The sequence below is a fragment of the Microtus oregoni genome, unplaced genomic scaffold (assembly GCF_018167655.1).
Source record: "Microtus oregoni isolate MIOR12 unplaced genomic scaffold, Mior012 000018F_ref0000195, whole genome shotgun sequence".
Taxonomy (NCBI): Eukaryota; Metazoa; Chordata; class Mammalia; order Rodentia; family Cricetidae; genus Microtus; species Microtus oregoni.
The window spans coordinates 31,569,649-31,587,058 of record NW_024543077.1 but is presented as its reverse complement, the minus strand read 5'-3'; the positions used below and the strand labels follow the sequence as shown (position 1 = coordinate 31,587,058).

At 38.7% G+C, this 17,410-nt stretch overlaps 1 protein-coding gene across 1 annotated transcript in view; it reads left to right on the top strand.

Annotated features, from left to right (window-relative positions):
- Window positions 1–17,164, top strand: part of LOC121458966 (collagen alpha-2(V) chain) — a 124,495-nt gene extending 107,331 nt beyond the window's left edge. The window contains exons 43-54 of the mRNA XM_041668410.1: window positions 158–265; window positions 1,290–1,397; window positions 2,442–2,495; window positions 4,351–4,458; window positions 4,945–4,998; window positions 7,264–7,371; window positions 7,745–7,798; window positions 9,071–9,178; window positions 10,963–11,254; window positions 12,639–12,826; window positions 14,526–14,765; window positions 15,072–17,164. Of these exons, the coding sequence (XP_041524344.1) occupies window positions 158–265; window positions 1,290–1,397; window positions 2,442–2,495; window positions 4,351–4,458; window positions 4,945–4,998; window positions 7,264–7,371; window positions 7,745–7,798; window positions 9,071–9,178; window positions 10,963–11,254; window positions 12,639–12,826; window positions 14,526–14,765; window positions 15,072–15,218 (1,569 nt within the window). The 3' untranslated portion in view covers window positions 15,219–17,164. The remainder of the gene's footprint in view (window positions 1–157; window positions 266–1,289; window positions 1,398–2,441; window positions 2,496–4,350; window positions 4,459–4,944; window positions 4,999–7,263; window positions 7,372–7,744; window positions 7,799–9,070; window positions 9,179–10,962; window positions 11,255–12,638; window positions 12,827–14,525; window positions 14,766–15,071) is intronic.
- Window positions 17,165–17,410: the final 246 nt, after the last annotated feature.

The window sequence follows — 17,410 nt, the reverse complement described above, 5'->3', positions numbered from 1 at the left end:
TGTGCTAGGACCCATAAGTATTGACATTCATGGTTTATGAAATGAGTTTTTTCCCTCATACCTCATCAATGTCTATAAAGTCATAGTTAACTATATAAATTACTCAGATATGGACTCATTCTGTAGAGTAGTAATTATAGCCTGCTCTCACCATTAGGGTCCAGATGGTCCCCCTGGTCCGGCTGGTACCACTGGACAAAGAGGGATTGTAGGGATGCCCGGACAACGTGGGGAGCGAGGCATGCCTGGTCTTCCTGGCCCAGCGGTGAGTAGCTGTGTCAATATTCATCTGATACATGATAAAACTTTTGCAGAAAGAATTTATTTGTTTTACTTGATGAGTTGGCTCAGACAGTCTTAAGCGGACATGAATTCCTAGCTTTTAAAAACTTTTGATCTTAAATGCTTAACATCCTTGACAAACGTTAGTTTAACCATGGAGCTACAGAGGTAGATAACAAGTGTTGGGATTTTTGGTGACTCAATCTTTCTTCAAAGATAAAAACAGTGCTGGAAAAGGGGGATGGTCTTCTTGAGGTTTGGTAGTATCTTTTAACATAAACATCCTTAGCAAAACAGCCATACCTCGCAGTAAACCATCAAAGAGAAGAAATGGGTGAGTCACATTAGAAGTGGTTGTGGGTGAACTTTAATCTCCTGTTTCCCGTGGATGCTCCAGGATCTCGTATTCTTTGGAATACGGAGGAAAGTTTGATGCTCTATAAACTCTGGCATGACTCATTTTTCCAGTGGGTGTTTGCAGTGTTTGAGGCAAAAATGGTGTTCTTAAGGAATGTGGGCAGAGGTTGGATTCCTGGTATGTTAAACTAAAAGACCTTTGGGCAGAACATTAAGAGTTAAAGCTTATCTTGCTGACATCAGAACTGAGCCAAGAGCTGGAAAGTAAAATTCTTTGGTGATGAGTCTAAAGGACTGGAACTCATTTTAAACAAATGGGCAGAAAAGGGCAAGAGTGATAAGGATGTGTTTGTCTTTGTAGAGATACGGGTTCCAGAAGGGCAGCCATAATTGACTGCACATGTTTCAAGCACAAAATTCATACCTAATCAGATGGTACAGGATTCTTTTTATCTCTCAGATATGTCAGCAAGTGATGAGCTATGAAGTGGCCATGTCTTTAAGCAATGGCGGGTGCTGTAGGATACTGGGCAGTTATTTCTGTAGGAGGAGACACTAAAGAACTACTGACTATAAATGAATTCTAATGGAAACTGGTGTTCTGAAAACTTTTCTGCAGTGGTTGACTCATGCTTGTGATCTAATTTCAGGGCACACCCGGAAAAGTAGGACCGACCGGTGCTACAGGAGATAAAGGTCCCCCTGGACCTGTAGGACCCCCAGGCTCAAATGGTCCTGTGGGAGAACCTGGGCCAGAAGTGAGTGCAACAACCCTAAGGAAAATGCCTTCTATTTTAGCTCAATGTGGTAGGGATGATTCTTCCATTATAAAGTGGATGCAGATGTTTAGAGATGAATTGCACCTACGAGCTTAAGAAAGCTTTTTGACATCCTGTTTGAGGTACTCTGTCTCCCTAGAGAGTTGACTAAATCATAGAGGAAAGCAAATCAGTGTCCTTGGACTGACTTTCGTAAAAGCTTCAGTGAGCATTTCAGTTGATTTAGCTCTTGGGAAATTGTGTTGAAGGTAGAAGGACACAGCCATTCATCTTTCCCATGGTATTATTTCGCTCTGTAATGGGATATTTATCAAAATTGCCCAGCTTTGTGGTGATAGGATTAATGAAAAACCATTGCAGCTCAGGAAGAAGAGAAAGTTGAGGACATTTTTCTTTATCATGATAAAGTAACATTAGGGCTGTCATGTCCCTTTAGTCTCTTTTGAGAGGAAATACAGAGCAGACAGGCAGTTCGAGAAGCGAAAGCCTGGAATACCCTCTGCTCAGGAACTTAATGAGTGAATTGCCAAAGGATCACATGCTCCTAAAAAGATTAATCGATGATTTCAAAGTTCATTTTATCAAAAAAATAAAAACATAGCTCTGAAAAATATCAAGGTAAAATAAGGAAATAATAATACATACTTTCAAACAGAATCTTATAATATATAAATATAGTTATCTGGTTTCAAAACCTTAAAATATTATTTGGAAAAATAAAGTGGAAATTAAAAAATGCAAGATAGCAGAACTGTTACTGCAATCTATTTAAGTGTGTTTGAGGACCTTTCCTTTTTAATATTGAGAACTAGAGATGAGTAATTAAAATAAATAAGAATATGGCAATTTTACAAGCAACTGGAAATAGAACGGAATTGGTAGCCCTCTTTCTCTTGCTGAGGTTCCTACTGAGTGCCATTTTATAGTTCAAAGAAGAGTAAAACATGTTGGTCTGTTTCCTCTCAGCAGGAATGAGAGCTTAACAATCTCACAAGCCAATGTCTCAAACACTGTTCATTTTAGGGTCCTGCTGGTAATGATGGTACCCCAGGACGGGATGGTGCGGTCGGAGAACGGGTGAGTTCAATGCTACTGATTAGAACATTAGAGCTCCATAAACCTGAGATCATTGAAATTCTATTGTAATGATAATAATAAAACAATATTTAAAATGTTCTTTATGACCATAGTCCCAGTGCAACTTTGACTTTTCTGACGGTAAACTTATTAGTAAGACTATAACTTTGGATAATCTTCTAAATGAAATAACATTTGAATGCATGACAAAGTATGACACATATTTTCCTAAGCCAGGAACCCAAATTGCTTTCTTATTTGGTATAACATGGAGGCTGCCGCTGAAGATGTAAATGAATCCTCTAAATTTATGTATCACTTTCACAGCTGAATGACATCCACATTTTACCCTAAAGAGAGCAATGATGCTTTCTACGTGATAGATATGCCATATGTTTTTAAATCAGGCTGTGTCAAGTTGACAGTTTCCCCAGGTATACCCGCAGCTGAGTCCCTTTGGGTGGTTGCACGGCTGTCAGGAAGCAGACCTGGCAACCAAGGACAAAGGAGTCACGTGACACTGACTTTTTTTTGAAACTATTTCCAAATACCTTAAATATGCTTAGTGCAAGTGTTTATATGCTTATACAGGCTTAAAACTCTTCTGCAGAGTAAGGATACAAGAATGCTCTTGGACTATTAACAGGATGAAGACATTTGAGGCATCTTTGGCTAAGACTCCCCTTATCTATTGTAGCCACAGAATTTTTTCTAGATCCAGAGTCTTTGCCTTTGCTGGTGTACATGTAATGCAGAAAACATTCAAAGGTCTTGATGTGCACTCCCTGACATACTATTGCAGCTTGTTGGACTCATATGTGCACTTTAAATGGCTGTCTCATTTTTAATTACAAAGTTAAATGCATACACAGGCAAATCCCTATAAATTCCAGTTGTATGCGTGCTTTAAATGACTTGTTTCCCAAAATCTTCTCTTCATCGTATTGTATACGTGTTCTTTAACTTAGATGCAAATGTTTGTTCTAGCTGCCAAATTAATAAGTTAGGTAATGATGAATTTCTGTCAGAAAATAAAGTTTGACTCCAGTTTTTGATTTATTAGTTGTGGTGATAGGTTTTTTTTTGTTATTAATACCAATTAGAACCTGTGCGGCAATTAATTACAACCTTGCAGGCTCATGCCACATTGATTTCACCTGTGCGCACACAATCAGCTCTTATTTGCCGCCTTGCCACATGGGTCATGGAAGTGAAAGACGGAAGGACTCTTTCCGATTTCTTCCAAGTGCGATCTGCAATCCTCAGACATCTTTGTTTGCCCCCCCTCCCCCGAAGCAGTGGCTTTCAAGGACGTTATACCATACAGGACTACAGCTAGCATAGTGTTTACCCTTCTTCCAGAGGTGGGGAGGGCAAGGACGGAAGGAATTCTCAGAACCAGTTTTCTGAGAGATTTCATGATGTAGCTAAAAACGTAGGAAGTGGTTTCCTTGACTTCTTCCCACTGAAATTTACACTGTGCTTTATGAATGTGTACACTTCTTTGAAGACTGCTAGTCTAGGAAAGCAGACCAGCAGATGCTGACTTCTGGAGGTCAACTACACTAGTCTAGAAAGGTAGACCAGCAAATGTTGACTTCTGTCCTCTGACAACCAGAACGTAGGGAACAGCGAGAGTCGAAGGTGGATAAGACCTGAAGCTGAGGAGACATAATCCTATTCCCTTGAATTCAATGTATTGATTAGCAAATGAAAGTAAAATATTTAAGTAAAGCAGTACTTAAAGCAGTGTTTGAAATGGTATATTTTCATATTGTCAATAATATGAGCAATACAGAACGTTGTTATTATACAGTCAATGTTTAAAGAAAAATGCTCTGTCTATTCTTGTCAGGGTGATCGTGGAGACCCCGGGCCTGCAGGTCTGCCAGGCTCTCAGGGAGCCCCAGGGACTCCTGGGCCTGTTGGTGCACCTGGAGATGCAGGACAAAGAGGAGATCCTGTAAGAAAATCAATTTCTCACTGCCAGTGATATGACATTGATATGCTATCCTAGATATACATACATCCTATCTTGTATATGTTGTTAGCTAAGAACTCTAAATATTGATAAACAGCCCATTATGCATTAAAATATATGCTAAGTTTAAAAATGAATTGCTGTTTGAATATGGATATGATCCCAATGTAGTTACCTTGATTATCCAAATAGGTTGCAATTTATACGAACTGTAATACATAGTCAACTACGGTGAACTTCATTTGGTAAAGCTAATAAAAAACAATCACTGTAATGTGTTGCAAGAGTTAGTGCATTCTTACCTGATGTAGAGACATTTGCTGGACATCAGGGAACTAGTTATAATTGTACACATTACATTTATATCTATGTTTATGCTTCTGTTAATAAGTTACTCTTATATTTATACCCATATTTGCATTTACATTTTAAAAAATGAAATAATAAATTTTATGAAATCTTTCCTAGGGTTCTCGAGGCCCTGTTGGACCACCTGGCCGAGCTGGAAAACGTGGTTTGCCTGTAAGCCCTATTTTTTTTTTGAACATATATTTATATCTTTCCTTATATAAACTATATACTTAAAAAGAAATCTAATTTAAGATTCATAAATAGCAAGGCAAAGAAAGATCTCTGGATAATTATTGACCCAGAGAAGCCAGAAATTCTGTGGGATGGCAGCAGTAATGTTGTGTATGGTCACAGTAAGGAATATCTCAGAAAGGTAGAAGGTAGATTCTGAAAGACTGTGTTACAAAGAAATGATACAACGACAGGGCCTTTTATAGCTGCAGTAAAAAGCACAAGGGAATTGTGTTTAAAATGATATGGGCAAGATCAAGGGCCCTCGAGAGCAACAGAAGCTTTCTTGCTTCACATGTACAATAAATAGCTCAGTGGGGCTGGGAGAGATGAGGTTCTGGGGAACCAAAGGCTGACACATCTTTCCCAGCCAGGGGCTTCCTGGTCCATGAGATTTGCTGCACACCATGGATGGTGAGTTTTTAGAAAGAATTTACCCATAGGTCATAGATGAGAGCTGGAGAGGCAGGAAGCAGAGTCCTCAACAGCAGGGGTGTGTCCCAAAGATGAGTTGCCACTGGGATGCTGGTTTAGGGACTGTTTTGCCATATGACTTATGGCAAAAGCTACGTTGAGGCATGTTGAGGTAAGCTGACCAATCAAGTGATCCGCTTACAACATGTCGCTGTGGCTTTCCACCTGAGGTGTCTGGGCTGGATATTTGGTGATACCTTAATGTATAGAGTTTCCAGGCAGGTTTACCTTTATCCATTATGGGCAGACTAATGGATCATGTTTCTGATGTTCATACATCAATATTTAGTATTATTTTTATTATAAAAGCTATCTATGCTACCAGATTTTTTTGAAATCCAAATTAAACAAAAACAAAACAAAGAAAAAACAAGCAAACAAAATAAAGCTTCAAAAGGGGAAATCATTAGCCAAAAATCCAATGGATTAGATCATTCTGCCCATTCTCTAAAGTTACATGATAACATTTAGCATTGCACTTCTTCTGCTAGGAAACTAAGGGTAACATCTTCTGGTAGAAAACCAAAGGTGTCACTTCTAACCCTTAGTAAGTAGCCATATGTTGCTTGTGGTTTACTGACAACCATTGAATCCTGAAACTGTGTTTATGTTCTGGCAGCCAAAGTAAATGACAGAATCCACCTAGTGAATGCTTTTACCACTTCTCTGGATTTGACGTATATCACAAATAAAATTCTTCTTCATATTTTTTTTTAGGATCAGGATACTTGCATTTGGGAAGAGACTATTGCAGATATGATGAGAATGACTTAGTCTCTCTCACTAGTACATGTGTGTCTAGTGCTAGTGTGTGTATCTAATGAACGTAGCTCACTGATAATATTTGTGTCATTTGCCCCAGGCTTTGTTTCTTTTAAAAATGTTTTTGAGAATTTCTTACATGAGTACTGAATTTGCCCTATTTCTGCCCTCCCTGTCTCTCCTCTAACTTTTCCCGTACCTTCCACTTCCTTTCAATTTCATGACCACTTCTTTAAATGTCTAAGCACACATGTATATATAAATGCAACCTGCTGAGTCCATTTTGCATTGCTTATGAGTATATACGCATTTGGACTGAGCTCTTTCGATGAGCTAACCTCTCAGAGGATTATTTCTGGAGAAGCCTGTTTCTCCCCCTCTTCCAGGAGCTTGTGATCTTCCTTGAAACTTATGTGTAGGGGCTTTGTTGTAGGTGTGCCAATCATTCATGGGGAATCCCATGGTCAGTTGCTCTCTGCATGTTGACCAGTGTGGATTTCTGTGAGTGTTCTGATGAGAGATTAGAGCTACATTTATCTGTGGATATAAGACTAAGTATTTAGAATGCAGGTGGGAGTTAGGTTAAGAACAGAACAGTGCAAGGTTCTCCTCTAGGGTCCATGATCTCACTAGCCATGGGCAGTTTGCTAAATTTCCAGTACCAGGCATGAATCACTTCCTACTGAGTGGGACCTAAGTGCAATCAGGGGGTTGCTGGTTATTCTGAAATACAAATACACCTGCTGAGCTCTTGTTTGTTTCTTAAAAAAATTCCAGCAGTCCTAGCCCATCATTTTATTTGCCTATGTGAATTTAGCATTCCTACAGGAAACATAGAAAGTAAAAGTTATTATTAAATTTTAATTTCAAAGAAGCTATTTAAAAAATTACAGTGAATGCAATCATAAAGAGTAAAATAACAGGAAATTGTAGTCTTCAGAAGTAATATTAATAACTGACTATTTATAGGGACCCCAAGGACCTCGAGGTGACAAGGGGGACAATGGAGACAGAGGTGACCGAGGTCAGAAAGGCCACAGAGGCTTCACTGGCCTTCAGGGTCTTCCTGGCCCTCCTGTAAGTAAATTAAGCATTGTACTTTCCTGCATGTGAGAATATACTGGTGTATTCACAGAATCACCCAGCCCTCCATGAAACAGATGGATGCTTTTGTAAATTATTTTAGTTTAAAATTAACTTGATGGATAATTATATAGTTACCTAATATAGATACCCATACATAAGCTATAATATTGTGGGGAAGAAATAAAGCAATAAACAATATGCCTCTTTACCTGTACAGTTGCCTTTGGTATTAGTTGGATGTTAAGGAAGTCAATGGCTTCTTTTCTAGTGCTGAAGTTACTAACAGCATAATTTGAAAGCTAAAACACAGGACAATGCATGATTTAAATGTTTCAGCAACACTTTCAATATTCTTCCTGTGTAGGGTCCAAATGGTGAACAAGGAAGTCCTGGGATCCCTGGTCCTTTTGGCCCAAGAGTAAGTAACAGAAACTTTTAAGTTTCTGTTGTACATAGTAAAGACTTTAGTGACATAACACTATCCTTGATTCTAAATATTAATTGGTTCATATCCTTTGAAGTTGGCAGAAAATGTATGGGACAAACTTAGCAAATCATTTAAAATAGAAGTATCCTGGAATATGGCATACTATGTGTTGTACTGTGAGCTCATGGTAAAATCTCTTACCCAAGTTTTTATATGTTCTCCTATTACATTTCTTATTGGGGGTTAAATTTCCATTGAACATGGATTTTTATAGATGATGAAACCTATTCATGAAGTGGAATAGATTTTGAAGATAGACATATCCTGTTTTTTAATTGTGATAAAACGCTAGAAGAAGTTTAACAAAGATAGTTTGGAAGCAAATCATAAAAGCAAATCAATACTTGCGGATTTCAGAAATTCTAAAATTCATTTAAGTGCTGCTTCTTCTAGGCTATTGGGGTCCTAAGGCAGTTCACACAGATACTTTGGGAATAGAAAAATTAGAAAAAAATATGCTATATTTAAATACAACATAAATTGAGAACAATATTAAGAAGAGCGTTAGGCTGTGATGAGGTTATGTGATGTAAGGACTGATGTTCAACTACAGCAAACACTCAACTTACGTACTTCACTTGTAAAGTGCCTGAAATTCCAACCAAGTTTATTAACAATTTGATGAAATAGTTGCTACCAATGAAAGTTGGTGATTAGCATGTATGTTAGGATTTCTATTGCTGTGAAGAGACACCATAGCCATGGCTGGCTCGCTTATAGTTTGGAGGTTCAGTCAATTATCATCATGGTCAGACATGGTGGTGTGCAGTCAGGCATGGTGCTGAGAAGTAGCTGAAAGTTCTACATCTTTTAGGCAACAGAAAGTCATCTGCAACATGGGTAGTATCTTGAGCATACAAAAGCCTCAAAGCCTACCACACACTTCCTCTAACATGACTATGCCTACTCCAACAAGGCCACACCTTCTAACAGTGCCACTCCCTTTGGGCGCCATTTTCTTTCAAACCACCACCACAGTCGGTTAGAGTTCTTAACTTACCTTGGTCCTTTACCCAGAATTAGTGATGGAAAGTTAACACACAATGAAATTGTAAATGTAACAAAATGCTGAAAGGCCATTTATTAGTTATTAGGGCTGGAATTTGAGCAATCATGATAATTACTCAATCTCTCTAATAGTTCTTTTATTAGAGAGACATTGCAAAGATTTTCCTCTAAACTGCAGTTTTTGTGTTCTGACAGGGTCCTCCTGGACCAGTAGGTCCTTCAGGCAAAGAAGGAAACCCTGGGCCACTTGGACCCATTGGACCTCCTGGTGTGCGGGGAAGTGTAGGAGAAGCAGGACCAGAGGTAAGCTCGCAAGACTTTGTATGGAAGATACTGATATGAAGATGCTTAACTTTGCCAACAAGAGTCTTAAGATAACTCCTAAAATAAGCTTAGAAGTAACCACAGAAGGTTACCTACTTAAGAAGTCCTTCCAAGTCTTTAAATATACAATATTTAGAATATACAAAATGAGAGTTCAAGATACCAAGTCCTTGGATTGCTATTACACTGAGGTCAAATATCCAGCTAAGACCGCATTCATATCAAAGTTGTGCAACTAATTAATGTACTGTTTGAAATTGTGGTTGTCTTAGTTTGCTTTCCTGTTAAGAAACGGTTCATTTTCCCTCATAGTTCATGATACAGCCCATCGTGGCAGGGAAGTAAAGACAACCAGAGCCTGGAGCAAGATGAGCATATGAGTTTGAAAGTTTTCTTTACTGGAAATGACATTCAAGATTTCAACTTAAAGTTTCCAATTCCCAATCTAAGGGTATTTAGCATAAGATGATATCAAATAATAGACATGTTAGTTAGTCCCTAGCTTCTCTGTCTTTAGACATACATCATCAATCTATACACATATGTAATGTGTATGTTTAAGTTTCTGTCTAATGTTTCTCTGATCTTATTTATCTGACCCTACCTGTTTAATCGTTATTCCCCCAGTGACAGTGCCCTCAATTCAAATATGTATTATTTTTATGTAGGTATGTAAGTTTATTTTCATCATAGTCAAGAAAGTTCCCCATTTCTTTCTCCATGAGAAGGAAACAGCTATAAAATTTGGTTTGTGTGGCTCTTCATTTACTTCTTTATGGCTCACAGGTTTTAGTGAGATGAGGCTCTTTCCCTTAGATTAGCGTAACAGGATGTGTGGAGTCATGATGACCTCCCAGGAAATCTGTTGTTTTACTATCATCTGTCTGTCTCCCTATTCTCAGTGTTTTGAGAATAGAAAGCATTTGCATAGAGGTTAAAATGCCTTTCCTGGAGCCTTACAGGGAATGGCAGAGCCAGGCTCTGACACCCAGGGTGTTCTCTCTGCCTGAGATGTGGGCTCCACATCTTTTTAGTTACATGGCTCTTTCAAGACTCAGTTCTTCTGAAAAAATCAGTGGTATTAATTGAAAGCACTCAACTTGCAATCTTTGCCACTTTTTTGGGCTTATCTGAGACTTCACATTCCTTCTATTGTTCCTGAAAAATGAAAAGGCGAATAGGAGCTTCTCAACTTTGTTCAGTACAGAGAATTTTATATTCACCACCATTTGCATACATACGAAAAGACTTCAAGTCTTTCTTCTTGCTTTGAGAAGACAAGACACTCCATATTGGAGGTCTTGTGGCTATTACCCTGGTATTTACACGGAGACTTATAAAACAAGATCCCACACCCCAGCAGCACTTTTGCCTTCTGCACACAGCTGCTTATGAAGAATTCCAGTTGCATTTTGCCTCAAATTATTTTCAAAAGAATGTTACTCTGAACGTGTTTCACATGAGATACATAAGATCATCAAAGAAGACATCAAAGTGAAAAGTTTGGCTTTAAGCTTTGTTTATCTCAGAGCCTGACTTGTAGATTTTATTTTTCCTGGAAAACAGCTCTGGGTCACTCCCCATTCTTGCAGTGCTATTGCTTGGTGGGCTAGGCCTGCCTGTTTAAAAAGTGTGAGTCACCCTTCTTCAGTATCCACAAGTTAGTATGCCAAGCTGTAGCAACCAGTGCACCACATAGCAGCAGTTTAGCAGAAACAAAACCAAAACGCTTCTAAATGTCTTCCCAATTGCTCCTTCATTAGGGTCCTCCTGGTGAACCTGGGCCCCCTGGTCCTCCAGGTCCCCCTGGCCATCTCACGGCTGCTCTTGGTGATATCATGGGCCACTATGATGAGAATATGCCAGATCCACTTCCTGAGTTCACCGAAGACCAGGCAGCTCCCGATGACACAAACAAAACCGACCCTGGGGTCCACGCTACCCTGAAATCTCTCAGTAGTCAGATTGAAACCATGCGTAGCCCTGATGGTTCCAAGAAGCACCCAGCCCGGACTTGTGATGACTTAAAGCTTTGCCATTCCACCAAGCAGAGCGGTGAGTTGCTAGGAGCCTGGATCAGTGAAGCATGAGGTTGGGGTTGAGTTAGTCTCCACTGCATCAGGAAAGATTTCTGCAACTTTATAACTAATGGTAGACACAAAGATAAAACTCTTAACATGCCATAGAGCTTATAGTTTTGTGGTAGAGACAACTACATGAAAAATTATAAAGATGATGGATAGCATATACAATATAGGTAGTAGTCTATCAAAAACCCAATTTTGAGGAAGTAGTCCCCACCTTCAGAAAATACTTGCTCATGCATAATTAAAGATGGTTTTTCACCTACAAGATCATTCAGAATAGTATTTAGGTAAACCATTCAGAGATCAGTAAAGTACATGTTTCCCTAAATTATTTGCATATGGAATCTATTTATTACACTTTAATGTCCTGCCAGTCACTCTTTTGCAATCCTTCTTGGTAGAATGATGGATAGTGAGCTTTTAAGGCAGTTTGGAATGAAGAAGTATATCTTCCTTAGTTGTATGACAGTGTTCTAAGTTTTCCGGCTCCAATAATTTTAAATGATCTAATTAGATCTAGAAAAGGGGTATCTAAAACTGTAAGAATGAGTTGTAAAACACCAGAATTTCAGTTAACTTTTAAATGATGTCAAGGGGGCAAACTAAAAAATGTTCCCTCTAAAAAATATACACATTTTATTCATTGTACAATTTGCATCTCCCTTTTCATTTTATTCAAAATTTAATTTTATAATTTATGTAGCATAGCATACACATGTTTATGGACCTAAATAAATACATGTGAGTAGCTATATTTGTCTGTGTATGTATGTGATTGGTATATCTTATTATACAAATCACTTGGATGTATTGAGTTTAGAATACACAATCTGGAAAAGCGTCTTTGTAATGCAGTTAGCATGGGGAAAGCTCCCAGTGTTTATCAGTTGCATTCCTCCCTATATGTATATGTGAGTGGCTGTATACATGTGTGTTTGTGTGTTCATATGTGTGTGAGAGCATGTGTATACTTGGAGAAAGTTGACATTAGCTATCTTCCTCAATTACTGTACATCTTAAATGTTAAGACTTGTTTTTCAACTGAGTCCACATCTCATTGTCTTAGATAGTCTAGCTTGTCTGCTTATGCCAGGATTTCTGTTTCTGTCTTTCTACATGCTGGGGTGGCAAGTGGGCCACCGTACCCACCTAGTTTGTACAGATTTGGGGATTTTGGATTCCAGCTCAAGGCCTCAGGCTTTCATGGCAAATACCTTACCTGTTGAACCGTCTCCCCGTTCCCTTAACAATTTCATTTTGGATAACTGGTCAAATCTCTAGTGACAATTTTAGAGGCGCATCATATTTGAGATCATCTTCATTCAGCAACTATTTCTATCTTTAAAAAATAGGTGAATATTGGATTGACCCCAACCAGGGTTCGGCTGAAGATGCAATCAAAGTTTACTGCAATATGGAAACAGGAGAGACATGTATTTCCGCAAACCCAGCCAGTGTTCCACTTAAAACCTGGTGGGCCAGCAAGTCTCCTGACAATAAGCCAGTGTGGTATGGTCTCGACATGAACAGAGGATCTCAGGTGAATTTATGTTCACTCCGAATTATGTATTTTACTTTTTTCTTATTTATTATGTTTCTACATTTATTAAAACTTTGCTGTATTTTTGACCAGGTTTATTTTAACTATGTTTACTTTGAAATGATAGTTCTCACTATAAATGCAAAATCTTTTTCTAAATAAGTTTTATCAAGATTAATTAATATGAATTTAGAATTATAGTTTTTTCTTTTAGTAAAATGAATAAATAAGAAAGAATAAATAATTCCTTTAAATATTTTAGTATTAGTTCCTTTAAATACATCACTGGGTATGTACTAGAGTCGGAGGGTGTTGTGATAGGAGCAGTAGGGTTGTGTCCTGCCACCCAGCTCGTGCACGGCGGGCTGCATCCCACCACCCGGCTAGCTTTATACCCGAAATAATTACATGGAAACTGTATTCTTTTAAACACTGCTTGGCCCATTGGCTCTAGCCTCTTACTGGCTAGCTCTCACATCTAGATTAACCCATTTCTAATAATCTGTGTAGCACCACGAGCTGGTGGCTTACCAGGGAGATTCAAACCTGCATCTGCCTTGGAGAGGAAAATCATGGTGACTGCCTGACTTGGCTTCTTTCTCCCAGCATTCTGTTCTGTCTACTCCACCTACCTAATTTTCTGTTCTATCAGGGTGAAGCAGTTTTCTTTATTAATTAACTAATGAAAGCAACAGATAGATAAAGACCCACCTCCATCAGGAGGGGTCTTGTCTCAGCCCAGGACACCTGGGTTGTAGCTGGAACTTCTTAAATTACTAAATCTTTTAAAACCTTATCGCTACTTTAAAGAGTGGATGGTAAGGCTGAGCTCACTGTCTCTGCGAATGCTAGGGCTTAGTGTGGTGTCTAGAAAAGATAAGAGCTGATGCGTGCTAGATACATTCTAGGAATCCCTTGAAACTGTGAACTATCCCATATGCTTACTAACTTTTCTAATTAGGTGGTGGTTTCTCTGTGTTTTTGTCTACCTTATGCTTCTGTTTCAGTCTAGTGTTCAGAGTTTATCAGGTCTTGCGTGATGTTTTCTATTACAAAATCAGCATTCCATCCCAGCTTACCTTGTCCCAGTTAGTATGGTATGGAAGAGCTGTAATTCTGGATAGTGAAAATAAAAATTTAAATATAAATAGCTAAAATGTGGTGTAACCAAAATGGTATGCCAGAAATCAAAATGGTGCCACTGGAAGCAGAACTCATAGCTGTGGATGAGAAAGAAAAAGCTAATTGGAAATGAGTTTTGGATATTTGTTTATAGAAAATAATATTTCTGTAAGTATGTAACTGTTCAGTAAAATAGATTTATACTTACACTTAATTCCTATTTTATTCTGATTGGTGAAAAAGCTGAGTTGTATTTATTAAGTATAATGCATATAATATGTATAAAATTAAAGCAGATTTTAAAATATTTAATTTTTCTCAGGGAAATTAAAGTCTTTTTTACCTCTTCTTTGAGGTCATAAGTACACAGGTATTTATAATATGCATAGATATGTTCCTTTGGATAGGTCTAATATCTTATTATATGAAAACAAAGTAATATTTTTTCAAATTCGATTTGTCTATGGTCAGTTAGTCCTCTATCTATCTGTGCACCTGTCATCAATCTGCTTCTCTTTGGGTGGCATTATGAGTCCCTGGCTATGCTCAGTCACATCGACTCCTTCTGTTTCTCTAGTTCACGTATGGAGATTACCAATCACCTAATTCAGCCATCACTCAGATGACCTTCCTGCGCCTCTTATCCAAAGAAGCCTCCCAGAACATCACTTACGTCTGCAGGAACACCGTGGGATACTTGGATGACCAAGCCAAAAACCTCAAGAAAGCTGTCGTGCTCAAAGGGTCAAATGACTTAGAAATCAAAGGAGAAGGAAACATTAGATTCAGATACACAGTTCTTCAAGACACCTGTTCCGTAAGTGCCTTTGGAAATACACTCTCTGTAACTCCCTTTCTATTTTCAGCAAGTAAAGTTACTGAATCTGTCTTAAACTTGTGTGAGTTAAGCTTAAACCCCCAGTCAGAAACTTTAGTGAGTCTGCAATAGAGGAATACTGATTTGCGCGTCTCCTTTCTGCCACGGACACTAGCAGCACACTTAACTTGAGCTGTTTACGTCACTGCTGTTATAATACAGAAAGCCGCCATGGGACGGTGTTGCTGCGCCGAATTCTTAGAAAACTTGTGCATGCCACTCACCTGTTGTCCTGTTGAATTCCAGAAGCGGAGTGGCAACGTGGGCAAGACCGTCTTTGAATACAGAACGCAGAACGTGGCCCGCTTGCCCATTATTGACCTTGCTCCTGTGGATATTGGCAGCTCAGACCAGGAATTTGGCATCGAGATCGGGCCGGTTTGTTTCATGTGACAGAAGCCCATATACATTGACAACGAGCACAGCCATTGATGACCATACCTGCGGTAATAAGAACTGCCACCCGTGACCACCACCTTTCACAAGAATTTTTGCCTGTTTGAGGTTGATCCTGAGACTCTTGAAGTAACGGCTGATCCTGCGTCAGCTTTGTACATACGGTCTGAAGTGCCTGGCCTCTTTATCCTTCGGAATATTTATTTTACTTACAATCCTCCAAGTTTAATTGACTTAAAAATACTTTTCGATGCGGCAGTTTAGATTGAAGATGACCGATGACAGTGACCACCTTTTCCAAAAAAGTAAACCGATTAAGAAATAAATATGTTTTCATCAATTCATTTCACGGTAATGAATAAATTGCTTAGTATTTATGAGGAAACTCTTCTTTGTAGCAGGTAGCTTATAGAGCGGGGTGAAAACCTCAGCACATGTTGACTTCGCTTGGCTGCAGTCTGGAAAATAGAGAGCAGTGCCCTTCCGTGTCCCCTTATTCCCAGATCATCAACGAAAAATGAATGCAAAGTATTTTACTTCGTGGCTGAAGCTCTCACGAGTGTTGTGAGATTTTAATGCCATTACAGGAATTCCTCAAGAAGAATATAACATCTCACATTTCCATTTCTTAAATGAAATCATTAAACAACACACAGTCGTTGAATTTCAGGAGGAAAGAAAAACTCATGATTGCTTCAGTTTTCCAGTTTTTTGCAAAACTGATGCATTTTGATTTTTTCATTCAAATTTAAGAGTAACATTTTCCTATTTTTTCCCTTTTTTTCAATACTAGTAGAATCTATATTTGCGTTTTCTCATGTAAGAAGATATTGAATGCAAAACATTGCCAAGAAGCAATTACCCACATGATTCTCTAAACACACCCCCACAGAGAGACTCCCCCACAGGTACAATCTCATTTTTTTTTCTGAAGCCTATCACAAAGGACAGATCTAGAAACCCAGAGTTGTGACGATCACTCAAATAATAATGTGAGGATTGGAATTAGAACATTCGTAAGAAAATATGACCCAACATTTCTTAGCATGAGCTACCTCATCTCTAGAAGCTGGGATAGACTTCTGTTCTTGTTTATACTTTAGATCTTGAAAGGTGCTGTGCTTCTGTTGTTCTTCCAGGACTGGAGAGATAGGCAGGGCTGAAATAGTATTACTTTTCTCTTAATGATGGTGCTAAAATGATCTCTATAAAATTTTCTAAAAAATAAAGGTTATTTCACCAATGCCATTTGTAAACACAGAACAGTTAAACATCCCATTTCTGAGAGACAGAACATTGTTCCAGGGCCTGTTGACTGTTCCTCTCATACTATATTTAGAATGCTTTGTATTACTTGCATGTGTCTTGGTCCAGGGCACACAGGTCCTCTTGCGTCTCAAAAGGTTTTTTTTTTTTTTCTTAATTGTGACTCTTTTGCTCCATTGTTATTTCTTACTCAAAAATAAATAGTTTGGGCCTTCCCAAAGGACAAGTCACGCACGCAACTCTGGTTATGTATCTCTGCAAAGCAAGGAATTAAATGCACGCTTCTGTCACATCGGTTGTTCTCATTTTGTGAATTCCTTTGAACGGATGAGATCCTTCTAGCTCCCAATAGTGAAAACCAAGGTCTTTTGGTAGTTAGGTTTATCATTTAATAGAAGCAACGAGTACCTTCCATTATGTCTGCACCGACTTACAGAGAAGACTGTCTGTAATACTGCCCTCAAAGGTATGAAGACATCAATGAAGACAGTCTTAGAAAACTCTGGCTAGTGATTGATGAAGAGTGAAGTTAATGAAAATTCCACAGTTGAATAAACTTATACTAAAACATGCCTCAATGTGTACCAAGGACGAATTTAGCCTGAGTATTATCAGCATTTTATTTTCAGTGTCTGTTTCACTAATTTTTATTTATTTATTTATTAAAGATTTTTGTCTCTTCCCCGCCACCGCCTCCCATTTCCCTCCCCCTCCCCCGATCAAGTCCCCCTCCCTCATCTGCTCGAAGAGCAATCAGGGTTCCCTGCCCTGTGGGAAGTCCAAGGACCACCCTCCTCCATCCAGGTCTAGTAAGGTGAGCATCCAAACTGCCTAGGCTCCCACAAAGCCAGGACATGCAGTAGGATCAAAAACCCATCGCCATTGTTCTTGAGATCTCAGTAGTCCTCATTGTCTGCTATGTT